This window comes from Buteo buteo, chromosome 10 (genome assembly GCF_964188355.1).
Source record: "Buteo buteo chromosome 10, bButBut1.hap1.1, whole genome shotgun sequence".
In the NCBI taxonomy this organism is placed as follows: domain Eukaryota; kingdom Metazoa; phylum Chordata; class Aves; order Accipitriformes; family Accipitridae; genus Buteo; species Buteo buteo.
The window spans coordinates 16,000,439-16,025,576 of NC_134180.1; the positions used below are offsets into that span (position 1 = coordinate 16,000,439).

Here is a 25,138-nt window from a genome sequence, read left to right on the forward strand (position 1 = left end):
GATATCCATTAAGAAAAACTGAGGAGACCATTTTCTGACTCATCTTTATCAATGAAAACTCAGCAACTGAAACTTAGCTTCATTTTTTAATCTGATGAATCTTCAGAGTGCTTTCATTCTGCAACATATACAAATAAAAAAAAACCCCAAACACAAAAAGCCTGTTTTGACTAGTTTGTATAAATTGAACCTGTATCTAAGAAGTAATGTGAATAAAAGCCTTTAAAAAAAATCACTTTCCAGATAATAACTATAACAACTATTTTCTTACAAGAGTTGTTTTACAAGGGACAAGGTTCTCCTCCCTTTCCCTACTGTCACTACTGCAACTCATATCATGTGGCACTGCTACCTGTAAAAAAAAGACTCAGCAAATACTGAAAATGTTCAAATTTTTCTTTCTCTAACATTTCCATTCTTATGTTCTCAACTTCCTGAATAATGAGGTGGTTGAAAGATAAAGATCTCTACAGTTGGGACACTATGCAGGCACACGACATGTAGCAATACTGGCCACATACACAATGCCAAGAAAATTCATACCATATATCCTAAAAAGTTTACAGAACAAAAAGGGAATTAGTATTTTGCAAGTCCATCTTAACACTCATCCACAATATTTCAACTACAATTTGGATTCATCTTGTTCCCACCCATACCTGCCTTTTTCAAATTAGAAGTATAGGGAACAGAACCACCCCAGAGCTGCTAAGTTATCACAAGAATTCTGTGAAGCCCATCTAAAGCAATCTGAAGGAAAGTGTTGCGTGAAACAGCAGAGGCTGTACACACTGCAGTAACTGAAAAGCCTTTGTACTTGCTGACCCTCCAAGGGAGGGATTATGGATTTGAGTAGTGTGATATGCTTAGATTACAAGAGAACAAACCCTTAAAGCTTCAGGTAGGGCCGAGAAGTCTAATTCATATTTTTAAATTAGGGAAAAACTCTACTGCCAGCAAATGACTGAACATGTCACAGTAGTTCACTATTACCCAGTCATTTGCTGTAATAAAATTACAAACTTAAGAATTCAACAGCTTTTCTCCCTTATTGGCCTTATAGAAGTCTAATAAAAGCTGTTACTACCAACATACACACTTAAAGTAATCGTGAGACAGAAATATGACCCGCCCATCTGCTGTCTACAAGGAAAAGGAAAAAGAGCTCACTGGATCTCTTTTCGGAGTTTGCCACAGTATGAAAGCATTATGTTTCACCAGGAGTGCTCACAAGTCAGATTTTGGTCCACTAATCAAGTTTTGATCTTTGAAGAATTGCACGTGATAACTACTAGGTAGACTACTAGTCTTCTACAAGGGTAGAATTAAAGCTCTAGGTTTACCAGGAGGAGCAAGTGTCATACATATATGTTCTCTCTTCCCCCTGCCCTATTTCTCTAGAAGTACAAGAGCAGTCACTTGTACAAACACCCTAGTATTCCTCCTGCTCTTCTCCCCCAGGGAATTCAAACCTTACTAGGTAGCAGAGTACACAACCAGGTAGGGGTTCCTTGGTTTCCAACCAGAAAAGAAACATAACAAATACCTTAAGAATATGGAAAGAAGGACCCAGCCCCATTCATCCATATGTTATCAGACAGGAGAAAATGCACTCTCCTTCACAATTTCTCCAAGAACGAATTCTTTGATGACAAGTGGGGAGTTCATGTAATCACTTAAGTATAATTCAGTTAAACCTGCTCCCTTTCACCCCCCTAGAAACTACTAGGGACAAACTGAGTCAAACCAGACTACTTTAGTTTTGGTATGCATGAAAGTACTTGTAATACTACTTTAAAACAATTTTTAGACTTTTTTTTTTTTTTTTTTTTTTTTAAATCAACTGTTGTGGAAGACTACATGAAAAATCCTAACAACTAAAATAAGTCTCCAAACAGATGAAGGGAAAAACAAAGCAATGCTACCTTTAAAATATTCTCTGTGGTGCCTGGTAAGATTTTACAAAGCCTAGTAGCACCATGTTTCTGACATCACTGAACAATATGTGTTCTAGTCTTGGCCTTTTAGGAGGAACCCCGAACTTCTCTGTAAGATCAGTGAAGTCCGTGTGTTTGTTCTTCTGTTCTTGTAACACTTTAAATATTTTTTCTTCTTAATCTGAATTTTATGACAGAAGTAATCTTCGCAGAATTCTTAAAAGCAAGGGCAATAATTTAGCAACTGGACACGATTAGCCCAAATGTACTGAAAGTCCATTGTAAAACCTGAAATTTAGAAAACGCATCTTCTTAAAATGTGACTTAAAAACAGGCAAGCTATTGCCAATAAAGTTTTAAGACTTAACTTTCACTTAAATTTATGACCCTCATTAAAGTATTTTAATAGCTATAGGGTATTTCAGTATAACATGTCTAAGAAGCTGTTTAATGGAACAATCTAAGTTGCATAACCCCCACTGGAAACCCATTCCTAGAACCTGATCCACAGTTTTCCACGTTTCATTTTACACTTAATATTTTAACACCAGGACAAATAAAACAAGACTTCACAATTAACTTTCATACATTGGTAGAGTTCATAGCTATAACACTTTCTGGTCTCAAAAAGCTTGTATAATCGAAGAAAAGACATAAAATCTAGAAGGCCTTAAATCAAGGAGTATATCTGTATCTATCACAATTTGTGATATTCAAATTGTGATAGATCAAATTGCCGATTACACACAGTTCTTTTACTGAAGAATACAATTAGATTCCTTCAGGTCAGGAATCACCCTGTCACGTAACCCAAGAGCGTACATCTACTGCATCCGACTGAATGTATCATTTACAGGTAAAACACTCCAAAAATGCAAATATTATTTCTTGAGTGTGAAATGAATATGCCTGGATTACAAAAGCTAAGCTTCTGCATTTAAAAAACAAGAATTAGATTATTAGGTAGATCATAAATAACTTTTTAGAATAAACAAATATTCATTTTATGAGTTTATTGGCATTAATATCAATCATAATAGAACAAGGTGAATGAACTCCCATAACACTTGCAAGTTTAGGAATATACATCTATAGAAATATTTCTGGGATGACATACTTATGTAACATATTGGATATCTTTGTGCAAACTGTTTTCCAACGTTATACTAAGTTGAGATGAATTGGAAAGCGACCGTAAGGTGTTTTCAACAAGAGAACAAATACTTTTTTTGTACTGGTAACACAGTATTAGTAAAAAAAATATTCTTGGTACACAGTATGTTCAATAATCAGAAGATACTTAAAACATCTACTAGTCTGACAGGAGAGTAACAGTATCAAATGCAGATGTAGATCATTTGCATGTGCTAGCAATTAAGAGCTATAAGCAGCTTAAAACAGCCTAGGGTAGGGTTAAATGTGCATGCAGTTGTGGCACACTAATTTACCTTATTGTACACATAAGCTACCAACTCCTTATGTGATGTACCACCCAATACCCATTACAAAGTACACACAGTCACACCACGGTACGCATACTATGTGCTCCCCATCTCGGCTTTCTTTAGAGGGGTTTCTGCTGCCCTCCCCCTGCAGTGCATGCGCTTATCCTAGCTTTACCTGCTGAGCAGCTCCTTCAAATAAGGACTACCAAATATACCAGACTGTTCCCATGTTTAAGTCTTAAATACTGTAAATATGGCATAGTCTTACTTAGCTGATCAGTCCTCTACTTGGAGGTCTGTCTTGCACCTTATGTACCTCCTCACTTTTCTGTTCCTACAACCTGTCTTTGCAAGAAGTTCTCTTTCAGTAGCATACACTCCTTGGTTCTAGCTAATACTGATAAGGGCCTTTTAACCCCTTATCCAGAGAACCGCTACTTAGTTGAGATAGTCATATAACAACAACTTCACAAGGGGAATAAAAAGATAATCTTATCCTCTTCAAAATGCCAGTGTTCTACCCTTTGCAAGGCTTCTAAGATGTATTGGAAGGTGAAGGCAGGATCAGACAAAAGCAATCCAGTGAAGGCAATTAGATGTTGTAATCTACATATGTGCTAGATGAATGTTCTCTAGCTATAGGCTTAATTAGACCAGCTTTAAAACACAAAGTGAATCTTTCTAAATACAGACTGGAGACACAATGATGCGAACAGAAAACAAAAAGCAGTCTGAATGGAATGACTGAAGTTCCTTTACAAACTATAGTATGGGAATCATTACTAAAGATGCTACAATTTAGACAGATTTTGGATCTGAAGGGACTGCAAAGCTTATAAAGATATGCTATCAAATTTGGAGGCTCCTTAAACAGAATATAAAACACGAAACTGGAAATTTATTCCAGCATTATTAAATATAACCTTGTATGGTCAAAAACTTTAACAAACTTAGAATGTTCTAACTCATTTGTTCTTACTATTTGTTTTGCAGAGTTGTTCCATCAGGTCTACTCCCAAGGGTTAAAAATCTAATCCAAAGATTTTTGAAATTTAAACTTATCCCCAATTTTTTTCCAAATTCCAATCCCCAATCGTTAAATTGAAACAGATCTTCTTTCTCAAGAGCATTTACACACTATCCCCATACTTGTACTAAAACATTTGGTTTAATTACAAGAATCTGCAACGTAAATTCTTTCAATATTATCATCTGCGTTTATTTAGCTTTGCTATCAGCATGACCTCAGGCCTGAAAGAAATACACCAGCTTTCACACAGCCTAAAGCCTGACTTGACAGACACTTCCAGAACTCAGCTGACCACGTGGATGTCAGCTCAGGACCAGCAGCTTGTTAGGTTGAATACTTTATCAGTGTAAAACATGCTATCGCAAACACTCTTCGAGTTTTCTACAAGAGTGCTCCGCTTCTGGGCAGTAGAGCATGAACGTGAAATTGAAGTTTGAGCACAGTGCTATGAAGTGGGTGTGCAAGTGTCAGCTTGGGACTATCAAAACTTACATGATATCATAATAAATTAGGCTTGTGTAACGACGACAGCCCTGTGTATTGCATATTATCTGTAATATCAGAAGGCTGAAATCCCTCAATTTTTCCATTATTCTGGGTAGGCTATGAAAATTAACTGAGAAAATAAATCCATCTAATAATCACTATGCCTCTGGTCTAGTAACTTTAAGAAAGGCTGTGCGAAAAAGCTTTCTTCCTCCCAGCATGAATCTCACTACTACCATGAGCAGCAATTGATCCCGAGTGCCAAGCTTAGAGGTAAGTTTGTGGTTTGCATTTTTGACATTCAAGAAAATGGTATCCTATGGGAAACATGCACATGATCTGCCAAAACCATTCCCTGTGTAGTAAAGTAAATGGAGTTAAGTGCCAAAGACAGGGCCTCCCTAAAACTCATACAGCAGAATTTTCAAAGACAGCTTAGAGAAGAATCAAATGATAATCTGCCTACCTCCCTAAAGGACCATCCCTTGAGTTGCTATTTTACACATAACAGATGTCTCTTAGGTTAGAAGTATCTATGTGATAAATAATACTTACAGCATATGCACCTATTAAAAATGCCGCATTTGCTCGTTTCCGCTGGTCAAAACTAGTATAGTACACTATCTTCTTTCTGGATAGACTGAAATACTGTTTAAATAAAAAAAAAAAAAGACAGCATATTTACTGAGAGACTAATACACTTTAAAAATACTTTAAAAAGTCATTTTTTCAAAACTGAAAAATAAGTCAGAAAAAATTCTTATAGAGAGATTCTTAAAATTAAAGGAGACAAAATTACTGATACTATGAACAATCTTCTTACATTATAGATAAGAGTGCAGGGAAACAGCTGCTGTACCAGGACAGATCTCTTAGTTTTCTTTGTGAAAATGTCCTATAAAATGCAGTTGTACCAAAACATTCAATATAAAATACTGGAATTTTTTTTTTCCAAGTTTAAATATTTGAAAAATAGGTATGAACATTGATTAAAGACATTGAAATTTTCAGACTAAAACACCCTCCTATATGTTCAATCTCTTCAGCACATAATTCTGTGGAGAAGAGAAAAACTGAAGCAATCAATCTTATAGGCATTTTACAAGTTAAACACCACTCTTCCATCTATACTACTTAAAAATGGAGTGACACATCTTTATAAAGCTTCAACAGCAAGAATTTATAAAAGAAAATAAATGATTGCAAAAGTGAAAAGCCTGAAAAAAAAAGGTTAGGCAGAGACAAAACTAGTAACACTTGCAATTCTTCTTTAAGAAGAAAAGAAGCCTCTGTCAGAATCCTGTGGACAAAACTCCCATTGAAAACAAGACCAACAAGCACCAGAAAAAGAACAATAATGACAAACTGCAGCAAAACTATTTAAAGCTAGAGAGAGATAAAATTGTCACTTAAAAATGGCAAGTTGGAGAGTTTATTGCCTTTTTTTTTTTTTTTAGCTTAATGAATTACTACACCTTCGTTATATTCTGCAACACTGTCACTCATGTTTTTCCTGACAGTTTCTGCAGTACTACTACAGTTGTGAGGAAGTCATCAACAGACATACTGGATTCTGCTTCTAAATATTTGAAGTGCATTTCTATTTTTAACAGTTGCACATTTTGTAAACTGCTTTTATACCAGTGCTGCTGTTACCCACTTCAGGTTTTTAACTCCAATTTGACAATTCTAATTTACTTTCTTTTCCTACTCTTGGCACTGATGACACTTGGGGGTGGGAGATAAGGTAACTGCTGCAGAATTGTTTTATTTAAGTAGTGCCAACTGTATTTCACTTCCACAAATCTGTAAACATTGACTCTCATCTTAAATCTTGATGCAAATCTTAGGACAGCTTTAACCACAGAATCAAATTTTGCAAAAAAAAACCAAATAGCTTATAAACTCAGGAGAAAACCGATGTATGTAGCACAGCAAGCATCTTACTCCCACCACCCCCCAGGAACAGCACCTTTAATAGCAGTTCTAACTGTACATTCCAGCCTGGTCTTATTACCCACAACTTCCATAGGTGGAACGAGTGAGAGTTTACGCAACTGAGTATATCTAAATAGGACTGTAACTCCTCAGATAGCTGGTTGCTGTTGATTGGAAGAGGTCATCTCTTGAGACCAACAGCAACATCTCCCTCAGTGTATATGCAACATACAAAGCGCAAGTAGTTATTTAATTAGTGAAGGATTCAATTATTAAAACTTGACAAAATTAATGCTGGTATTTTAAGATCCCTCCTTTCTTCTCCCTCCTCAGTTTTTTAATTTTAGTGTTCTCTGACTGCAATTCCACCCATAATGTGTAGGTGGGATAAGACTACAGGAGTTATGCAACTTCAATTATAACTTGTTGACTACTACTTCTTTTAAAGCAAAGTTCTTTCCAACAGTTTACAGTTCACCTGAAATACTATTTTAAACTGCAAAAAGCATATTCTGGTAGCTAGCCAGAAGTAAGTTCTATGTAATAAGACCATATTTCTTGTTTTATTTTATGGAATGGGTTCTTTTATTCATATAGGTATGTCAAGTCATTCCAATTTTGAGACGCTTTTGTACCTGAAGTAGCCAAAAAGTGACAGTTCACCTTAAAAGTTCCCCAAACATTTAAATGAAAGCAATGTATCATTTTCATTGCTTCATTTTCAAAATGTAAGGGTTTAATCCTTATAAGCCATATTGCTATATGAAACATTTAAATGTTTTTTGAATCCTGACTAAAATTTTAACAAAAAATCAAAACCTGACATTAATTAACAGCTTACAGCATAGCAACCAGAGGAAAACTCCATCAGGATTTTACTTTTCAGAAGCCTATAAAACCAACCATTGTTTTTATTTGCACGAGTTACAGAAAATCAAGTTTTACAGTCACTGTTTGCTAAAGTGTCAGTGCAAAGCCTCTTTTAACATTAACACACAAATTCTCAGCTCAGTACACTTTCAATATCAATACTAAGCTATATGATCTATTTTTAAAAATATTGATTTTCTGACCATGTTTAATAAGCTAAGTCTATTCCTTTGGCTAGGTTCAATGATAACAAGTGCTAAAGACAGTTCTTTAAGGTGACTGTTTTTACAGCTCCAGAGCTCCACCTGAATGGATTAGGGCTTTAGTTCCCTTAGATATTGTGCAACTCAGAAGAACAAAAAAATGTTTCAAATAAGAATTCTTCAATACAGGTTGTCTACAGGATAGCTATAGTTAGAGATAATATAGTAACACAGTTACAAATAATCTTTTTTCTAAAACAAAACTAATACATGCACTATTAAGCACTAAAGATACTTGTCCTTACCCGTAAGAAAATTTTAGCAGTTTCAGGCATCATTAAAAGATACAAGGTAACAACATAACAGAACAGTATCTATCAAGATACATCCCCGAAGAATATACTTACGGACAATCTTTTGAACTAAAAGCAGAGGTTACATGAGAAGTGTGGCAGGTTTTGTTTCAGGTGATAAAATTAATAATTCACTGGATACATGAAAGGGTTCCAGAACAAATTATTTTCATTGTGAAATTACTGTGTTTTTTTTTTTATAATATATCGGTTCTTGTTTCTCGAAGACCTCAAGAGAGATTTACTTGCACAGAAATTGATGACAGGCTTAGAAGGTGACATTGTGGACAATTACTAGATTGATATCTGTTTAGAATCACCAGAGTATTTGACAATATTTTATTCAATAGATATGGTTTAATATACTTGCATTGTTCAAGCAAGAAATAACTGCAATATGTTTAATATGCCTGGATCAATGCAAATACTATTTTTATATATATACACACACAGGTATATAGATCTAATGTCTACATATAAATAGCAGTGAATACAAGGCTGGCAAACTGTTGATGGAAAATGATGTATTAAAACATGTACACACAACCCTGCCTCAAAATCTAAGCTGTCCTAAAGGAGATGCATGCAAATACTATAATTCCATGTGTACGCCCAGCAGTTTGTTTATATTAAAACAAAAATAAACCAAACCCCTCTGTGATTCAGCAGCAATGCAGTTAGCATATGTGAAATGTTAACCCCATAGTGCATAAGCCTGCCAAACCTTCCCTCTCCTGCCTTTGATCTTCTGTACTTATATCATTTATCTCAGCAACACTCCCTCTCTGATTACCCATCCTTCTAGATTTATTGAGATTGTGTAAGTCTAGACATACATAAAACACAGCAGGTTTTTTAAAAGCAGTTTTTATGAAATCAGACTTGTTTAAACAGAAGAAAACAATATTTGTTTCATAAATGAATCATGGTTGCTTAGTCAAGCATTTTTTCCCCAAACAGAACTCAAAGAACAAGTAGGAAGATAGCACGGCCAAGCATTTTTTTCTTCCTGTTGACTTGGCTGCTCAGGATCATTTCCATAGCAATCAGCAATCAAAACATTACAAATATAACAAGGTCAGAAAGGTTTTCCTGTAAAACATAACTAGGACTTCAGCTCCAACTTTCTCAGCAAATGGATATCTGAATAAATTTTTTGGCTCTTCAGAACAGAACTACTTACTGTTTTTAAAATCAGTCAGCATAAAGTTACAATAGTTTACTTTAAAATATTGGTCTGCCATTAGTGCATTTCAAACTGGTACCCCTTCTCCTTCCTCACCTGTCCCCCAAGAAAGGAGGGGAAAGCAGAAGGCTGCCTCCATGCCTAATTCCTCTCCCAAAACAGAAATAGATATAGCTGAAAGACTTGGAGGAGAAATTTTGGGGGTTGGTTTGTTTTAATGAGATCTTATACTCTCATTTCTCCTGTTCCTATTCATAGAAGTTTTAAACTTAATAAAAGCCTAAGTCTTAAATTCCTTTTGAGACACCACATACACACAAAACCCATCGTGTTCTGTGAATAACATTTTTGTGCCACACTTTTAAAGACTCTTTTCATAAGAAAAGTACATGAAGTGCATACCCAACCAGGTATACACCAAATCATGGCAGGAGTCATCTGGGCTTAAGGACTGTGATTGCCTCAGGGTCCCAAAAGCGTTGCAGTGTGGCAACAGCAACCATCCTGCAGCAGAAGCTAGATTTCCAGAGAATTATAATCTGCAGTGCCTTTTACTTCCCATGATCAGCCAACTCCTGCTGTTGATGAGGGGCACAGTTACCCTTAATGCAAGGGTATGCAAACAGCAGGTTGCACAACAGGACTCTTTCTCCATGTTATTAGTCCTATCAGCGCTTCCCACCTCTGAAACACTGATCACAGGCTGCCTACATGTCCCCCTGGTACCACATGAGACTTGCCACACTTTTGCTGCTGCAGTTGCTCATTGCATCAATGCCTTGCTGGCAGGTAAGTCACAGGTCATGAACTTGTCTTACACACACTTTCTGCATGAGATTTCTCTGTCCTGTTCCTGACCATCTGTACTCTTCACTTAGCACTGCAATTATGTTTGCTTTCTTCAAAAAATAGAAAAGTTACATTAAAATGACATCACAGTTTGCTAGATCAACCCTGCAAGTGCTAGAGTTACTAATACACTTTCAATTTGGCTCCCTTGTGTATTTTTCCATTATAATATACAATCTTTGTATCACCATGATTACAAGCCATTTATGACAAGCAGCTTGCCTCATTGAATGCAGATGATGGTCTTATAATAAGAATAAAGTCTGTAGAGACGTTCCTGTTTAATACTGAATCGTTTAAAACAAACAAACAAAAAAAAAACCCCAAACAACCAAGTCCTGAGGTATTTATTAGCTGTGTTCTTATTTTCTGGGTGAAACTCTTGGTACTTAGGGTCCAGTTTGAAGGCATTCTAGTTCAGCTATAGAAGTATGAAGGTACACTTCAACAGTAATACACAAGACTGTATTCAGGTCCCAAACTGATCATAGTCTCAGTTTGAATCTAGAAAAAACAGAACTAATCTCACTAGCTCTCATTGGCACAGTGAAAGTTAGAATAGTAGGTTTATCATTGGTTCTTCTCTGGAGTAACCGCTTTACAAAGCAGGCATTCTCCACAGTCTTTAACTCAAATGTAAGGTCAAGAACAGTAGAATTAAGGTTAAAAAAAAAATAATAGATTCTTAGTTGGGTGAGCATCATTGGTCATGTGTTTGAATGGGATAGTGGCACTAGAAAATAGGCTGGTAAGAGAACGTATTTATTTATAAACTCTATTTAGTGTTAACACAGAAATGGCAAATCCAATGTTTTCCCAATATGAACACAGGCATTCAAAATTAGAAATATTAGAGTTTAATTTGTAACTGATTTTCTGTACTAAGCAGCAATGTAAATTTTCACTAGAAGCACTTTTTTACAAAAAGGTTATAGCAATTCTAAAAACCCCTCAATTTGCAGAACCTCCTCTTAAGACTACCTGACTTTAAGTCAGCACACCCCTGGAGGCAGCAGACAGCACGAATCAACTTGCACAATGGTTTCATTTGTGCAGCAAACACTAGTCCCAAAACATAATGTCATTTTTAATACAGGAATCCTCTTAGCAGTGGCCAATGTTATCGCATATGCTGTCCCATTTTCCCCTTCTGTCAGTGACAGCTCTAATATTTTATATTTCTATAGATTTTAAATGTCATATTTAGTAAAGAGTCTCCTTGATATTTGCACACAAGTGATATTAACTAGTACTCTGGAATTAAAACATGTTTCATTTCTTGCAGTTGATAAATTTTCTATATATGCTGCAAACCAACTTTTCCACAGGCATTTGGAGACTAGGTTAAATCTATAGCTATGCGCTCAGTGTACTGAGTCTTGCTGGAATGGAGTTCGGTTTTCTCCATAGCAGCCTGCATAGTGCTCTGTTTTAGATTTGTGACTACAACCGCATTGATAACACACCAATGTTTTAGCTATTGCCAAACAGTACTTGTACAGCATCAAGGCCTTCTGTTTCTCACTCTGCCCCCACAGCAAGTAAGCTGGGGTGGGCAAGATGCTGGGAGGGCACATAGCCAGGACAGCTGACCCAAACTGACCAGAGGGATGTTCCATACCATATATCATCATGCTCAGCAATAAAACTGAGGAGCAGTCTTTCTAAATTAGCAGTTGCTCAGAGACTGACCAGGCATTGGTCTGCTGGTGGGAGGCAGCGAGTGACTGCCTTTGCACCATTTGTTTTGTTCCCTGCCCCGTCTCTCCCCATTTCTTATTCCCCACTTAAATTGCCTTTATTTCAACCCACAAGTTCTACCTGGTTTTGTTCTTTTGATTCTCTCTCCTGTCCCACACTGGGCTTGGGACAGTAGAGAATGAACAGCTGCCACATGTTTAGTTTCTGGCCAGTGTCAACCCACACCAGGCTTGTGGTTTTATGATGGGACAGTGTTGTTAGAACAAAATTCAGTCATGGTGATCTTCAGAATTAACTACTGCGTTTACAGATTCTAGACAACTTTATAATAAAAGGACCAACACTTTGCAGTCAAAAGAAAAACTAATGTGGTATCCAAAGAAGATAGCAAAATTTTCTATCTTTAGTGAAGAGCAACTCAAAATTGCCTTGAATCAGTAATCATTATATGGAAGTAAGAAAGGTTCTACAAATTAATTGATAGGGAGTGACACTTCTCCAAGACAGACAGAAGGAACGATTTTTATATGTGTAAAAACACATTTCCATAACACTTATTAGAAGCAACATTTTATTAAATTGAATGAGATTTAGAAGTTTTAAATTTTCCACTGAGTGAGACTTAGTTCAGATAGTGTGATTTCAGGGCCCATGTTTTGTTCTTCTTCACAGGTGTGAGGTTTTTTTTGTTTGGTTGGTTTGGTTTTTTAATAGCTGTTTTAGTTATTCATACTAGCATACCCATGCTGCAAACCCATGAAATATTCAGTGTGGTTTTTGTTACTATTGTCTTGAAACTGTAAGGTTACAAAAAAAAAAAAAAAAAGATGAACACAGCCTTCAGTGCCTCACCTACTAAGCAACAGTGACAGCATATTCATTTTTTTCCATTCTTCAGAGGGCAAAGAATTCAGAACAAAGAATAACCCTAAAGCTTAGTAGTAACTATCTAGATAATGAGCACCTAACAACCACTTTCAAACTGGATGATACATTTTAGTTGAATTTCAAAACACAAAAATATAGGAACATTGTTTTTAAACAAAGCTTACCTTTAATTTCTTATTTAGTTTACAGCAGTATCTATATAACATTGCCAAATTTAAAGGTCCAAAGTCTCCGTAGAAACTGGGAGAAAAAGAACAACAACAAAAAAAGTGTTATTTATACAAGAGCTAAGCAAATTTCAACATGAATGTTGTTGATAGTTAAAGCTGCAGTAACTTTTGGGGGATACTGAGTAGCCAATATATATGCTACAACAGATAAGCCCTTTACTGATTCATTTAAGAGGAAGATAGTAACAATGAATTTGAAAGCATTGGTAGCTTCAGTTTAAGATGCTCTGGTAACTACCCTTTCTGTTACATACGGACACTAACTACAGAATTTTTTCTTCATCCCATGATATCCAGTCTGGTTTTGGCCAAAACTACAGAGTGAAGAACTTCAAGACATGATCTACTCCCCTTTAAGCCATGTTGATGTCATCCTAGATAAAGGTTCCGCAACTGCTGAATATGAGAATATCTTATTAGATACTATGAAGAATAAGCCAAATAGAATTTCTTATGGGTAGCAAAATTTATTTAACAACAGCTGTCTTGACCTCCGTCTGAAATTCATTTCTTTGTATCCCATCCTCCACTATTACATACACACTTTACATATGTTCCCCCCCCCCCCCCAATCCTCATCTCTAGGCTGTTCTTCCAATTTATTATTTATTTCATGTCTTCTGATTGTTCTTGTTTCTCTCTTCTAGATTCTTCTTAAACATTCATATTACCTTTGAAGCAGCAATCACTGTCCTTACCATAAGAGCTAGCAGCAGTAGTCTGTACAGGAAAATTATTCCACAATAAAATTAAGTTCCTGGTAGGGATTCACAGTGTTCTTCCTAGCTAACCCTTCATATAGACACCTTTACAAGTAAGAGCAGTCTTTATGCAAGTAACTTATTATGAGACCTTCTAGAACTTTCTCCTTCCCCACCCACTGTGCAAGATTGCTCAAAATTTAAATTGCAAGTTTTCTCCAATATTTTTCCTTTTTGTGTAGAGAAGTCTTAATCTTGATGGTCTATGAAAATTTGTTGATGCACACGTTATAAGTTACAGTGAGAATGAACTGTAACTTAAACTGTTTTAATCTGCTCTGCCTTAAGTCTTTAATAAAGGACACAGGACACTTCTTGCTTATTGACAAACAAAACAGGCCATCAGCATCTGAATGTGTATTATTTGGGGAATGACAAAAGAAAAAGGTAACTATGTTCTATGACTTCTGGGCTTTAAAGGAGGGAAAACTTACTAAAATCAGATGATAGAACAGGTGGTAGTACCTTTCAAGCTTTCTTCCCCCATGACAGAGGGTTTATTTTTCAGGAAAATTAATTACGTTCCAGTTAAACACATGAAAACTTTTACTTTGAGGGCAGCCAAACATTGGGAAGAGGTTGTTCAGAGATGCTGTGGAGTCACAACCCAGTTGTACAAGGCTATGAGGAACCTGCTCTTGTTGACCTTGCTTTGAGCCTGGGGGTTGGATTAGATGATCTCCGGAGGTGCCTTCCAGCTTCAGCCATTCTGCTATTCTAAGTGGACACAACAACAAAGTAGGAGTTCCCTATCCTTTTGGTGCTTATAACTTTACTAATATCTTCCTCCCCACATTCTCTCAAACAAAAAAGCCAAGCCCAGTGCAAAAAAAGACAATTACATCCAGGACAAGTAGCCTGCCTGCCACACCAATGCTATTTCAGTATCAGCTTCTTTACAATTTCAAACAACAACATAAATGTTTGTTAAGATTCAGTTCAACCCTTCAGTACAAAATGCTATGACATAATGCTTAATTACAGAAACTCATTAGCTGGGTCAAAGACTAAGCTGTCCAACTATTAGGACTTTATATGTAGGGTACACAGAAGTTAACTCACTCAAGGAAAAATTGCAGCAGCAGTAAAGCAGAGTTTAACTTTAGAATTCCTCATCTTTTCTTAGGTAAGCCTGCCAGATATGGTCAACAGTTATAGCTATTTTTAAAACAAAACCATCCATACAGTTTTAAAAAAAAATTCTAAGGAGGACACGTATGAGTTATGACAAATAAGTTAAAGCTGGAACTCTAACAACACTAGAGTTAACGTAGCTTCTAGAAAAGCTACATAGAAGGCTTACTAACACATCTTCCCATTCTGCTGCACTAACACCTGCTCTAAATCAAAACATGAACCCTATCTTGTTCCATTAACTTTAGAGTATTATTTCACACAAATATATGATGGAAGAGTAGAATTTAGGATTTTAAGATTATTTTGTGAAAAATACTTTTAAAAGTATTGTGAAAAAGTGTGGAATATGATAGCTACTAGAATACAGAACACTTTCTTAAACCAGTGTGAGCAAAGTAGCTTTGATCAGCTCAAAGACAGAACTGAATACATAGTTCATCTAAAGTACTGAAGAACTACAGCCATGCTTTCAATAGTAAGTTATTATTACTATTAATTTCCTAGAAGTACATCAGTACAAAGTCATATATCCACTTCTACTTTTCCATATGATTAAACTCAAACAGAAGTGTAGGAAAAGCACATTAAAATGAATTTACAAATCAATTTATTGACAACAGACAAATTAATTACTATTTTGGTGGGGATAAGGATAAAATACATTTGAGTCTATCCATGAAGTAATTATATTTCTACAAAATAAAGCTATTCAGATTCCCTTGGCCACCAAGCTAAAGATGTAAATCTTAGACCAACTATTTCTCCATCACTTACTACCATTAAGTATGCTGTGCTTCTCTTAACACAGTGGGGGAAGTATCAGCGTTTAAGATTCTGGTACTAACACTGTTTGTCTATGCTGCAGGAACAAGGTATTTCTCAGGATCCAAACACAGTCATAAAGGAAAGGCACTTTTGGTCACTGTTCCACCAGCATTATTACCCATAAACCAAATACTGGCAATTCCCAAGTTATTGACGTAACACTATGTAGGCAGTATAAACCAGCCATTGGTTTCACTGATAAAACACTGTGGTAGATATGTGAGGGAGAAAGGTTGTTATATGTATAATTTCAACTTTCCCCACTTAATGCCTCTAAACTGGAATAAGCTTGAAAGTCCTTTTATTAATGTGTTTAAAAGTGAAACAAGTGCTTTACAAACCTCCAAATCAAAGAGTTTTCTGAAATACAAAGCTCTGTATTGAAGTCAATGAACTCTGATCTACAAAACCCTTTTTCAGTTTATATCCTTAGAACTAAATACACTTTGACATGTTTAAACAGAAGGGTTTAATCTTATGCGCCCTCATTACTTTTAGAGTAACAGGCCATTTTTGTACTTGAATTAGAGACACTTGATCCTGACTTACCCAGAGGATTTTCTTCTTAAGAACAGAATTTTGACAGAGTTAAAAGTAAGTGGAAGATAGGAAATGGGGGCTATGAGGAATAGCGAAGAAACGACATACCACGTTGTCATCTGAACAAAGAATTTTATCTGACAAAATTTGAAGATAAAAAATGTAAAAGTCATTGAATCTTCCTATATGATACTCACTGATAACAATCTACCCAACACTATTTTAATTCCATCTCTTTTACAAGTAACAGGCTTCCTTTGTATCTACATGTTTTAATAAGCATTTATACCCAATAAGAAATCAGGATGCCTCTGATGCTTAAGCCAGTTAAGAGAGACAGTGATTTACAATGGAGGTGGGAACCAGATATGAGGAACAGAAGGCAAGTATAGTATTAATCTACATTTAATTATATTTTGTTTTAAGCAAGTACTTAGATGATAGTTTAAATTATTCTTCCCCCTCATCCCATGGAAACTTGCTATCCTTATGCTTCTCAAACTAAGCAGCAAAACCCCAGAATATACTAGATGAATATTTAAATATTCTACTTCAAAAATACTACCTGGAAGCAGAAGCATAGGTTTCTTGTACCTGTATTCTCCTTAGAATAGGCTCCGAGAACCACTCCTTCCTATCAGTTCTTATAGCTATTCTATAGACATTATATGTCTGAGGTATTTGCTGTACTGTATCATAGGAATGGTCAGCCACCTAGAAAGGCCAGCCCATAAAGAGCTCATTGGTCTACGCTGTCATGCGAGCAGTTACTGTACATTCTTCCAGGAAATTTAATGGTGAAAGAAATGTAGTCCACAACTCTTTAGTACAGCAACTCAAGTTGTTTCTGACTGCAGTTCCATGGGATGCCACGTGAAGGTGCCGTGATTCAGCTCAAGCCTTGGGCACCTCTTCTGAATGCTAAAGTCACTTTTTACTAAGCATTTGAATACCACTGACCCTAGTACAGTAGAAGAACAATAAACGGCTTTTGTATCTTGAGATATTGGATGGAGTCTGGTTATGGTCAATGAAGGAATCCTATAGCCTGGCAGACTTTGAAATGAATTGATAACCTCCACATTAACATCACAGTCAATCTATTTATGGCCAAGGTATCAAGTTATCTTTCAAAGATAAATTGAACTATTTATACTTTACCCCAGAAGCATGATTCTTTTTCCTCAGATGAATACACCAGAGCAGTAGTTTTATACTGCCATTCACTTACAATTTTGTGATATAGCAACAGAGGTACAGATGAAAGGATAGGAGATTCCTATCTGAAAAGCTATTTCAGGATTCTTTTCTTCATGACAGACCAGTGTAAATTCAGTGTTATTGCTATGCTGAACATGAGGGTATGCACGCATTCCTACCAGGGTGTAGGCATTTCCAATGGTCTGAATATGGTCCAAAGCCTAATTACCATATTGGGAGGGGGAAAAAAAAAAAAGGAGAGATCCACCAAGTCAGTTCTAACAATGCAATAGTGCTCAGAGGGGATGATGTTACTTGCACGGCAGCTTACTCAATAATTGGTTTAGTAACTCGAAAACAAGTTTAAAAGTTTAACAACTGCAATAATTTTCTGGAGTATTACCCCAGAATTAGAGTACAACTACTCCTTTAGGTAGGAAGCTTGCCTTCTTGGAGACTAGCAACCATATAAAGTCATTTTTCTGCCAGAAAACGAGCACTCCAAGCTTGCAATTACTCAAACCAAAACGTTAACCACAAGAACTTCAGGAACTAGCAGAAATACAGCTTCCTAACTGCAAAGCTACACTAATTTTTCAGCATTTTACAAAGATCCAGCTTACTATTAAAATAAAGCAATGAGAGTGAATTGAAATAAAAACATTCTCCACTTGCTTTTCTCTCCCCCTTTCCTAGGCTGGATGACTGGAATCTTCAGTTCACTGCATCGTAAGGCCCTTGGTGCATGTGCTCTGAATCTAGTCATTAAGCAGTACAAGAACCAGCTACTGCAAAAGTGGCCAACTGGCTACTATGGATAAATGCTTCAAATCATAAGCTCAACACATCTTACATGCAACAAAGTTTCTGGATGAAAGCCAAGAGGATCAGCCCACACATACATTACAACCTAACTACTGGTCAGGAAGTGTTACCTCTTCAGTATTCTTTCTCCAACTTCTGTTTCCTGGAGTGTGTTTCTCCTTCCTACTTCTCAAGAGCACGAAAAAAGGTGGGATGCTCAACAGCACTGTCTACCTGCTTTAGCCCCATCAATTCCAGTAACACATGAATTGCTAGGAGCTTTCTTATCTGGGCTGAGACACAATCCCTAACACTTATTACTACTTAGAGATTGCACACTTCTGAGTGGACAAAGGATGATACAGCAAATATAACCCTAGAAATGATATATCACCTCACTGCCTGCATCTGAAAGTAGGAATAATGCAGAGGCTCTGGATTATGCAAAATACCAGGTACTCACTCCATTTCTCCTTGAATGTTCCAAATCCTCCTCAAGATCCTGATTCTTCAAAATCCAACAAGAACTCATAGATCCAAATTATAGAAAATTAAATAGCTATTCCAGATATATGCATTTTTGATACAATGCTCTATGACGTCAAGAACAAAGCATCAGTGAAGAGGTTCTCCTATAAAAAAGTTTCCCTATAGAAGAATCTTCAGGTCATGTTAAAAACCCACTCTCTATGGAAAAAAAAGTCATCTTAACAGAGGTCAAGTTTCTCATAAGGCGTTTCCTATATCAAGCTACACTCCTATCCAATATAAAACTGGAGGCCAGAAAACAGATCTGTTTTATCCTGGTACCCTTTTTACTGCAAACAAAAAATCCTCCATACTTTTGGCAACTGCTTTTATCTTTTCCATATGCAGAAGAGAAGACAGATATGGTAAAGCAATGTGCAGGTATAAAATTCATGAAACTGTTGGACTGGAGAAAACAATGCATGTGTTAAGGGATAGCACTTTACAAGTTTCAAATATTATATATGTCAGTAGTTTGTGCCTGAAGGAAAAATTGACACTCGAGTTCTTAGATCTTCTGATTTTCTTGTTTGCAGTGAATTTAAAATCTCTCATTTTAAGATGGAAAACAAAATAAAGCTGGAGTACTACTCTTAATACTCATCTGTAATTTTAGACATACAAAAGCTTGTATTACTATGAGGTTTTTCTGCTCTGTATTTACATTCACACTGATAGAAGTTAGAAGTTGGGAAATTTCCTAATTTATTTTTTTTTGGACTTCAGCTTACTATGTTGTCTTGGTCATTCAATAGTCAGGTTCCAGTCTTCAAAAACTACTGATGTGAACAAGGAACATCCTGTTCTCCGTGTGAAGTGACAGCTCTGTTTGTTGTAACACGGCTAAGTTTAAGTTTTCTTTTTCCTTTCAAAGGATATAAACCACAGAACAATGGAGAAGTTCAGGTTTCCTATGCAAGTACTGTTACTGGATAGCCACAGAAAAGCAGCATTTAACCAAAGTACAAATAAACAACTTAACCCTTACTCTTCTCAAAGGAAGGAGAAACTGCTTCTTTGTATATACACATGCAGTGAAGGAAACAAGTCCTACAAGCCAAAGTCCAAACAGTAGTTATTTAATATTGTTGTAGCTAAGCATGTGAGAGTTTTATTCTACTGCTGCTCAAACTCTAAGAAGCAGCTAACATTCAGACTGCTGTGAAATGGGAAAGTAACATACCATGGCTTGAAACAAAGTTTTAGTGTAAAACATATCAGAGAATATCATATTACTTTTACAGCCGTTCACAAGATGTCAGAGACTAGATCTGCAAAAGCTGTTTATACAAGAGATACAAAGCCAGAACAATTGACTGAATAAAAATATTAGGATTTATGAAAGTTGCCATTGTAATTTATCAGTAACAGATTCCTGGTTTTCATTATCTAAATTTTAATTTTGTTTGAGAAAACTACTCAACAATAAAAAGAATATCAAAAGTCGCTTTGATAAAAATATGTGAAAGCCAAGTTAACCAGTCAAGTGTAGTATTCTCAACCCAGATCTGTTTACTGAAAGGTGAAACATGAAAGACGCTATTCTTGGAGAATAAAAAGCTTCTTACTAGTGCCTAACTCATTAATTGAGGTCTTGCCAAGGCAAGGCTTATCTATTTGCCAAATGACAGTCTTCATCAAGCTGGATTATTTCTCATTAACTCATTTTTCTTGAAGTAATAGCTACCTGCACTACATTACCCTGAAAGACTGTATTCTCTTATAAGCAGTAGTGGAGACTTTTTCAGGAGGGACCTCAGAAAGTTTCAGAAAGAGACTGACAATCTTACAGAAACAACAATCAAAAACAAGAATTCAGAAGTGGATAAATTCATTTAGGTTCCTTGTTCCCTCAACTGAGGAATTTACATACCATTTCCCTAGCATAATAGGTTCAAGGTTAAATTGCAGCACATTTAACTGAAATGGTGACAGTTCTAGTAGCGAGTTCCTAGTCAGCCAGCATTTGAGATGTTGTTAAAAGCATTTAAGCCTATCTTTATTATTTTTAAAAGTGTGAATGTTTAAATAAGACAGTGGTATGAATTCATTAGAACAGCTGACAACTTCAAGTAGAAACTGAAGGCTAAAGTACTCAAGATTACATAACCACACTTCATGTACCATTTAGCGATAAATCACATGATAAGCTGCAAGAGCAAGTCAGGTCAAAACTTCCAAAACCATTAGATCTAGCACTACAGCTGTCTGTTTAATAAATGGAGTGTACTATTAATGTACACTATTACTTCCTTATGTCTCTTTGAGAGACGAGGAAAAAAAAGGGAAGCAAGGCAGTGAGATTTTAAGTACTATGTGATCCAATAGCATACTCTCTGTAATCAGACAACCCCAAATCTGCATATTCATGAGGTCTTCAGATCACATATTGCTTCAGAAAAGCAGATTGACACCTCAGTAAAGTCAGTTAAATAAATTTCTGTAACACTTTATACTTAAGCATTATCACTAAAATTAACAGAATAACAGCCCAAAGAAAAGCATTTACTTCCATGCACAATGAAGTTATATTTGTCTTGTCACTGGAATGATGCATTTAAACATAATTAAGTCAATAAACAGTTGTATTAACAAAATTACTTATATACGTCACAGGTGCTGAGGATTTTGTGCCTGAGTCAACATCTCCTATCCTCCTCCTTGTAACAATCTGAACAATCCATTTGATTAAAAAGCAGAAGTGGCCATGAAATTGTGATCAGCAAGAACAGCACAGGCAGGCCATTTTGATGAAGACTCTGGAAACTACTGCTCTGAGCTACAGCACTTCAAAACTCACTTCCAAATGTTTATTTTGCTATCATGTAACAAATATTTCTAATCACTTTCTCAGAAAGAAGGCTGCATTTTTGAGAAAATGAGCAGAATATCCGATCTGGTGTATTAAAGTTACACTCCACTACTACTTACACACAACCCTTGACGTCAGACCCCTCACTTTGCTGTGCAGCCTGTAAAACGTAACAGACTCATATCTGGCTTGCTGATAAGCATAAGGAAGAGGAAAGCTATAGTAAAATCAGTATTTCCCCAGGAACCAAGAGAGTTGCATTCTATTCCTCATTTTGTCTCTAGCTTTCCAATTTCAGAAAGATATTAAAAGGTAACCCTATTGACACTTGCTTTTACTTCCCTGAGACAACATAAACTTCCTTGGAGATGAGAGGGAAAAGAAAGAGTAAAAAACAAAAATAAAATCAGGCATGGTTTTACTACCAAATATTGCATATATTAATAATGATGGGTGCTGCAATATAAGTATCAGGGGAAAGTTTAATAACCTAACTCTTTTACATATCAGTGCTAAAGAAAATTCATTCATATCACCTGGTGACTGTCACTTAATTTCTACCTCATATTATGCTTTAGTATTTTAATTTGAGAGCACAAAAGGGAAACTACTATTACAGTATCAGATATATGATAATACATTTAAAAAAGGCCACATAGATTAGGAACTATCAATTCAGAAAATACACCATGAGTTACATGCCCAAAATTTTTAGATGCATCCTAGAAGACAAAGGGAAACTTTGCTTCCTTCCATTATCTTGTAGTTATATCTGGTATAAAGTTACACAACCTGATATGTGGTTAAGAGGTGACTGGGTTAAGGAGTATACTTACTGAATTGCCTTTACACATGTTAAAGAAAATTACTCCCCCCCCCCCCCAATTTCTCTTTTTTTTTTTTTTTAAAAATATGATACTATCCTCACACAAAATACCCCAGTTACAGTCCTTGGTTAGTACAATCACCTGTAACTAACAGTACAAAACTGCTCCCCCTTCCCACCCTCAAGATCAAATCCCACATAAGATTCCTTCACCCTTCTTAGAAGCATATTAAGAGTTAAAAACAAAATACCTCAGGTCAAGCATAACACAGAAGTCTTAGAAGAGATACAAGATCAAATTTTTCTTTCATTAAAGAAAGTGGAACATATTCATGTAACACAAATTACTAAGGACCTTCTCCAGTCAAATTCTGCTTTTAATATTAGGTCAACGTTGCCTTAGGGTACTCCTGAGGTCCCTTCCAATCTAAATTAGTCAATTAATTACAGAAACTACTCCCAATCCAAGCAGTTCATTACAAAAGTCAACTTTGGGAATGAATCTCTAGGAACTCCAGCAGAAGACATACAGCTTAAGATAATGAAGACTCAAAAATGTGTGTAGAATAGAAACCCTAAAAACTGTAAGCTGCGCATAGAAAGTAAGCTAGAAACCAAGGAAGATCGGTTTACACCTTCACAGAAGCAGTACTGAAGTCACTGGAGAAGGGAAGGAAGAATGGTTGATGCTCACAAGTTTAATTCATATGGAAAGAAAGTTATATTTAATATAAGACCGTATTTTTTGTTTCACCTGTGCTGCAGCAAATCCCTTGTCAAGTGGCTAGATATATCATCACACACGAAACAGCTGATCTGGAACACAGTGTAGGGCAACTACTTTTTAACCACAGCATAGAGCGATTACTTTGTTTAGTGCATTTTATGTCCTTTAATAGTATTCACAACTATAATCAATTCTACTTTTGGAGGACACTGACAGCACAGAGAAGGTCAAACACATGAAGCTTTTACTTCACAGAAAATACTTTTTCTGCTGTTTTAAAGCTACAAAAGCCGACAGGAAGTGCTGTCTCAAAACCTTCTGCAGACATACAAAAAAAGGTGCAGATGTTCTTCAAAAGCACATTTAAGCTTTGCATTCTCATGGTTCTGTATAAAAGATGATCACTTCATACTCTCTATACAGGAAAATACATATAAAACAAACTATTGTTTCATCTATTCATACCAAGTATGAGTCTTCAATTTAAGACACCACTTAATAAGATGTAATTAGTCTTGAGATCTTCTCCACCTTATAAACAAATCTTACAAAGCTCAGATATATTTCCCCTAGCTCAACCACAATTTAAGCCATTTAACTGGCCTCATAGCTGGTTTTGTGGGGTTTTTTGTTGGTGTTTTTTAATAGCAATCTTGTTAACTAGTTTCAGCTAATGTATAAATGTATTTAGGCTAACTTTATACTTGTGCTTTGTGCAAGTAGCTAGATTGAGCAAAAATACTCCAAACAGTATTAAACTGTGTTGGGAAGAATCTCAGGCAATCACTTCGAGTATGCAAAACACAACAGATCACAACACTTACTTTTCATAGACCAGTTCCTCATCGGTACAAAAGTAGTGGGTATTTACGGTACTTTTCGGTTTATTTCGTAAAGTAGCGAAGTACAACCGATCTGAAAGACAGATTAGGGCAACAGCGTAGGACTGACAAAGCAGACCGCCACTTCCCCCCGCACGGCCGTCACCCCGCCGCGGCCCGGGAGCGGAAGAGGCACCGCTGCTCCTTTTTCTCCTGCGTGAGCGGTGGCGGGAGCGCGAGCGCCCGCTCCGCCCGCGGGCCCTGCCCACCAGGACCCCCCGCCCCGCTCCGACCGGCCGGGCACCCCTCGGGAACGACTTCAGGAGGGCGGGGGAGATTTCTGACCCAGAACACAGCAACACATACCAACAGGTGCCGGCCCCGCTTCTTACCGGAAAAGAGAGAAGGAAGGAACCGCTTAGGCGTGCCCCGCAGCAGCCGAGGGGCAGGCGGCTGGCGAAAACCGCAAGGCAGAGGGGGCCGAAGCCGAGCCAGGCACGCAGCAGAGCCCACGGAGCCGGGGGAGGGAGGAGGAGGGAAGACGGGGAAGAAGCCAATGGGTTTCCTTTTTGAGGGAGGCTCCGGCGAGCGGGACCCCCGCAGCCAGGGGACGGGGAGGGCTCCCCGGCCCGTTCTCACCTTTCACGAACTCCGAGGCTCCCCCCAGCACTTCGGAGGCGGCTGCCGCTGGCTCCATCTTAAACAGGGCGCGGAGCAGCGAGGCGCGGGGCGGCTCCGAACTCATGGCGCTCCCGGGCAGCCCCGGCGTGGCCAGGGCGCGCTCGCTGGAAAGCGACCCGTTGCCCGGAGGGGCCGCCCGCCAGGAGCGCCGCTGCTGGGAGCGCCGCTGCCGCAGCCCGCATAGGAACGGGAGCGGAGACGAAAACTAGCTCCAGGACGCGGCAAGCCGCCGAGCGAACAGGCGGGCGGGCGCCCGCAGGGACTTCAGCTCCGCTCCACCCCGCCCCCAGCCAGGAGACGCCCCCGGATAAAGAGACAGCGGGCGGTTACCAGGCGACCGGCGGCGCTCTAGCAACCGCG

General features: G+C 37.3%; 1 protein-coding gene across 5 annotated transcripts in view; it reads right to left on the reverse strand.

The window, feature by feature from the left end:
- The window catches only part of CDC14A (cell division cycle 14A), a 68,739-nt gene extending 43,601 nt beyond the window's left edge, over nt 1–25,138 (reverse strand). For 2 of the 5 annotated variants that reach the window (XM_075038776.1, XM_075038775.1), the window contains exons 1-4: nt 24,737–25,134; nt 24,101–24,191; nt 13,051–13,126; nt 5,454–5,546 (exon numbers count right to left, since the gene is read on the reverse strand). In XM_075038776.1, the coding sequence (XP_074894877.1) occupies nt 5,454–5,546; nt 13,051–13,126; nt 24,101–24,191; nt 24,737–24,842 (366 nt within the window). In that variant the 5' untranslated portion in view covers nt 24,843–25,134. The other 3 variants (XM_075038779.1, XM_075038780.1, XM_075038778.1) reach the window with 3 other exon arrangements.